This window comes from Peromyscus eremicus, chromosome 9 (genome assembly GCF_949786415.1).
Source record: "Peromyscus eremicus chromosome 9, PerEre_H2_v1, whole genome shotgun sequence".
Classification (NCBI taxonomy): domain Eukaryota; kingdom Metazoa; phylum Chordata; class Mammalia; order Rodentia; family Cricetidae; genus Peromyscus; species Peromyscus eremicus.
Window position 1 is genome coordinate 65,985,223 of NC_081425.1, and position 4,813 is coordinate 65,990,035.

Here is a 4,813-nt window from a genome sequence, read left to right on the forward strand (position 1 = left end):
GATTCTCACACAAGCACTCAGAAGACGTCACCAGGCAGAGGCAATGGGGGTGGGAGCTTTCATAGAAAGCCTTCTGTGATGAAGCATCATAAAAAGAGAGGGGGCACAAGGTCGCCGAGCTCACTCCACCTCCTTCGTCTCCTAGAGGTTAAGAGAGAGCAAGGGCAAAGCCCCAGGTGCTGGGTCCTACTCGGCCTCCAGAGAAGATGAGGCTCCTCCTGTTCCTGCTGGCCTTCTCTCTGCCCCCCAGGACAAAGGCAGGTGAGTGAGCAACACCTCCCTTGGTGGCCTAACCCTTCTGTCACCAGCAGTGGGAGGGCAGAGGCCTTTCTCAGGAAGAGCCATCGAGTGCCAGCCCCTCCCTGAGCCATACTTGTCATCTAGAAAGTGGGTTTTCCTAGAAGTCCATGGTAAAGGGTTAGAAACCTGCAAAGCAGAGAACATTATGTTCTCCTGGAGCAGGCAGAATGGGCCTGGCTTCTGCATCTATGATGGTACAGTCAACCTCCTCACCAAGTACTCATCCAAGAAACCTGGATCCCAGAATAGGTGGAAACTCTGTCCTCAGAATAAATGCTTTTGCTGATCACAAGTCACTAGGTCCTTTCCTCCAACTCTGCTTCCCAGGCTTCCAGTGGTTCCAGTGTTCAAGGATAACCACTGGGCAAGCCCTAATTTCTCTGCTTTCTAGAATGCCAGCAGCTGCATCTAGGAATGAATGGGGAGTCATCACTCATGAAGCCAGTGACCTTTCCTGAGCACCTAGTTTATGCCAGGCCTGAAGAAATAGGATGCCACAAAGTGTAAACTGAAGTCTTGGCCCCTAGAAAGCAGGCATCACAGGGCTCAGGGTGTGGGGCAAAGTTAGAAAGTCTCTGGAAACAGAAGTCAGGGGACAGACATGATGAGTCCTTAGCCTTTCCTTGCCCAGAGACTTATGCATGCCTCCAACTTTGTGGAAGAAAGATTACTAGACCAACACCTACTTTTCTTTCCTTTTTGAGAGGGAGATCTTAGGGATCTCCTCTCAGCCTGCTCCTAACTCCAGGCCTCCCTGGCTCCCAAATGCCTAGCAAGTCTGGAGCCATTACACAAAGCCCCTCCAGCAGACTAGCAGGTGCATACGAGAATGTTGGCTTTTTCTTCAGGGGAGATCATCGGGGGACATGAGGCCAAGCCCCACTCTCGACCCTACATGGCTTGTCTTGAGATCACTGATGGAGATATTACTCGAAGGTGTGGTGGCTGCCTCATACGAGAGGATTTTGTGCTGACTGCTGCGCACTGTAAAGGGAGGTGAGGAGCAAGAAACAGTCCATACCCTCCTGGGAACATTCCATGGAGACCCTGCCTTCTTCCTAAGGAGTTTGGGATGAGAGAGGGCCCAGCAATTCTCATGAGTGAGAACCAGGCTGGCACCAGAGTAATGGCTAAGGAATCAAGCATGTTTAGACCAGAGTTAGCATTGCAACACAAACCAAACAATACAATGTGCTTTCCTAGCACAAGGACTCTGGGCAGTGTGGTGCAGGTACTGCTGCTCCAGAAGTCTATCGTTTTTATGGCTAAGAAGCAGAAGGCACAGTCACTCTTGTCCCTTCAGTTTTCCTCAGCTAGGGTTCCACCATGGCCAGCACACCCTGCCCTTCACACCTCCTGGGCTGGATCCTCTCTGATTCCCCGTCTCTTATCTACACTCTGCTCTCTGCACAGCAAAATAATTGTCACCTTGGGGGCCCACAACATCCAAGAACAGGAGAAGACCCAGCAGATCATCCCTGTGGCAAGAATCATCCCACACCCTGCCTATAATAAACAGAAAAAACTCAATGACATCATGCTCTTAAAGGTGAGACCTGCTACTCTTATCATGGTCCAGGGATCACCCCTCTTGTTCTCATCCCATTCTTTCCCTCCCTGCCATCCTGGCTGTCAAGGTATCCCAGGCTGGCAGGCTCCTGGCTGAGCTGGTCTCTCCTGCCTCTTCCCCAACAGCTGGAGAAGAAGGCCAAGAGGACTAAAGCTGTGAGGCCCCTCAAGCTGCCCTGGCGCAGGGTCCGTGTGAAGCCAGAGGATGTGTGCTCTGTGGCTGGATGGGGAAAGATAGGCCCAGAGGATGAATTATCAAACGTACTACAAGAGGTAGAGCTGATAGTACGGAAGGATCAGGAGTGTGTGTCCCACTATCCACGTTATTACCACAAAGCAAATCAGATATGTGTGGGAGACCCAAAAATCCAGAGAGCTTCCTTCATGGTAAGTAGGATTTTCATACTCTCTGGGCTCTGTGGGATGGGAAAGGCTATCTGGGATCTAGAGACCAAACATCAAGGGGACTCCTTGAGAACAGCAGTAACCAATAACTAACTAGGGCCTCCTGAGCTCACAAGGAGCCTCAGTGAAGGCAGCTGGTATAAAAGCAGGGTTTGCACAGTTTTCCTGACATCCAGGCCCAGGCTTTAGAAGGCTGTGTCCCTGCCTATGACATTAACACAAGCAGGTGTCTCCACAGAGCAGACACCACTTTTGTCCATGGTCTTGTCCTCCATGCTCACATCAGGCCCACTCATCTGCCCCCATGTTCTTAAACAATGTCCTGGAGATGAGGGTCCCACACACCTTTATAGAGAGTGGATCACAGACCTGGAGAAAGGGCAGAGGCTGGGCTCAGGACGGAGGTGAAGCAGTAACCCTGTCCACAATCAGAGCAGGAAGCCCAGGGACACCCAGGCCTCCTCTCTGATCTCCCACAAGCAGAGCACACAAGTCATACTACTCTGAGAAGGAGTTTGGGACTAGGGTGAACAACAGCTCAGTTCCCTGTGCCCCCTCTCCATTCACAGGGGGATTCCGGAGGGCCTCTCCTCTGTAACAAAGTGTTTGCCGGCATTGTCGCCTATGGAAGTGAGGATGGTTCAGCACCAAGTGTCTTCACCAGAGTCTCAAATTTCCTATCCTGGATAAAGCAAACGATGAAACGCAGCTAACTCCAGAGCAAACCAGACCCCTCTCTGACTCAGCATCTTCCCTACAGCTGAATCCAAGATTGTCTGGGGACAGAAGCCACAACTCAATAAAGTTCTTTTTGCTCAATTGGAGTTTTGGTTTCGTATCACAGGGACCAACTCTGTCTTGGCAGGCCAATGACACAATTCTGCTCTCTGCTCACCCAACACCATACACAAACCTCTCCCAAAGCTCAGACAAGACCATTGCCAGCTCATTTTTACTTGTTCCACTCTGCAGTGTCTGCCCTTATGACAGGCCTAAAGCTGAGCTTGCGGGTCTCCCGTCCTGGGGCTCAGGGTGAACTTTTTTCTCCTCTGTGTCATATGGAAGAAAGGAGAGGAAAAGCACCATTGGTCCTGGAGACATGGGAGACAGAGCCCAGGTCACTGTAGATGGGCCTTCCTGGGCAGAGTATCTCTGTCCCACAGCTTCACCATTAAGGTGATAGATAATTCAGTAAGGGCTGTTCTACATCTGGAATTAGTTTCCCTATCCTCTTCTGGAACCAGGGCCAAGCATCCTCCACCCTCCTAGCTCTATGTCCTTCTCCATCATGACTGCTCAGATGAGTCTAACAACTTCTGTGCTTTACAACCATGCAGATCTGAGCACATTCCTACCTCTTATTCCTCTACAACCGAAGCCATGTGTGGTTCCTCCCATTAGGGCCTCAGCCCTGTGGTGCCAGCCCAGCTGAGGCCCTTGCAGAGAGGTACCTCTCAAAGATCCAGGCGAGAAGTAGGATCACACAGATCCATGGAAGCCAGGGACCTCAGTTTCTCTCTCCAGAACCCTGTACTCCCCTCCCACATGCTCTGGCCTAGGGAAGCTCTTCCCAGTCAGCCCAGTTCCTCCTGTGTGCTCAGCATCCACAGCTGCAGGGTCTCTCAGCAGCAGTACCCCTCTGAGCAGGTCCATCTCAGTCCCTGCTGGACTCTAGGATAGGACGCCATAATGGTCACGTGGTCTATGTCAGTCTTGGACATCCACAAGAGTAAAAGAACTAGAAATCTCTACTTTTCCATCAGTGTGCACTGAAGTGTATCAGGTTTGGAAATGACTTTAGTCTATTAGCTTCTACTGGGAAACTATTCAGAGAAGCATCATTTTTACCTACCAGAGAGGGAGGTAGGTAGAGAATAACACAACCAAGGTAGCCTTGCTGTATTTATTTTAAAGATAACAGATGCAGAATCCTAAGAGATGCGCATATTCAAAAGCATAATTCAGAAACAGAATTAAACAGGAATCAAGGAAAGTGGAAAAAAAAGAGAAAAAATGGTGTGAAGAAATATCTTTTATATTTACACATTTGTGGTTATGCTGCATCCATATAGTTCCTAAGACTACCTGAGCTTCTCATTGTTAGAGAGTTCTTGACCTGAGACTGATTTCAGAACTTGTGGATTTTTGTTAAATGAAAGTCTCCCTGTGTTGGACTCAAATTGCTACAAAAAAAAATCCAAGATGCAAGGTATGGATTAATCATGCTTAAATCCAGCATTGGGAAGCAAAGCCAGGCAGATCTCTGAGTCCTCGGCCAGCCATGGCTACAGAAAGACTCTTTGTCTCAAAACAAACACTAAAATGTTTCATTTAACCCTGCCAATTTAGTGCCAAGGAGAGTGCCCAGCACAACCTAGGCTCACTGCAATATGACACCAGGAAGCCATGTTGTGACAACCCAGCTGAGACCCTCCTATTGTAGTTTGCTGTCTCTACAGGAGAGGCAGAAAGTTTGCATTGGACCCAGATGTGTCCTGCTTCCCCGAAATGCCCTTAGAATGTTATTTCCTGCAAGTCA

At 49.5% G+C, this 4,813-nt stretch overlaps 1 protein-coding gene across 1 annotated transcript; it reads left to right on the plus strand.

The window, feature by feature from the left end:
* Positions 1-206: 206 nt before the first annotated feature.
* LOC131919968 (granzyme B-like) lies at positions 207-2,987 on the plus strand. The gene is made up of 5 exons (XM_059274390.1): positions 207-261; positions 1,149-1,296; positions 1,714-1,849; positions 1,996-2,256; positions 2,844-2,987. The coding sequence occupies exons 1-5, from the start codon at positions 207-209 to the stop codon at positions 2,985-2,987; spliced, it is 744 nt and encodes a 247-aa protein (XP_059130373.1).
* The last annotated feature ends 1,826 nt before the right edge of the window (positions 2,988-4,813 follow it).

Excerpts from the sequence above, each read along its gene's own strand:
- LOC131919968 (XM_059274390.1), top strand. The coding sequence starts at position 207 with ATGAGGCTCCTCCTGTTCCTGCTGGCCTTCTCTCTGCCCCCCAGGACA. Across the intron at positions 1,297-1,713 it reads GCTGCGCACTGTAAAGGGAG|CAAAATAATTGTCACCTTGG; the intron begins GTGAGGAGCAAG and ends CTCTCTGCACAG. Across the intron at positions 2,257-2,843 it reads TCCAGAGAGCTTCCTTCATG|GGGGATTCCGGAGGGCCTCT; the intron begins GTAAGTAGGATT and ends CTCCATTCACAG.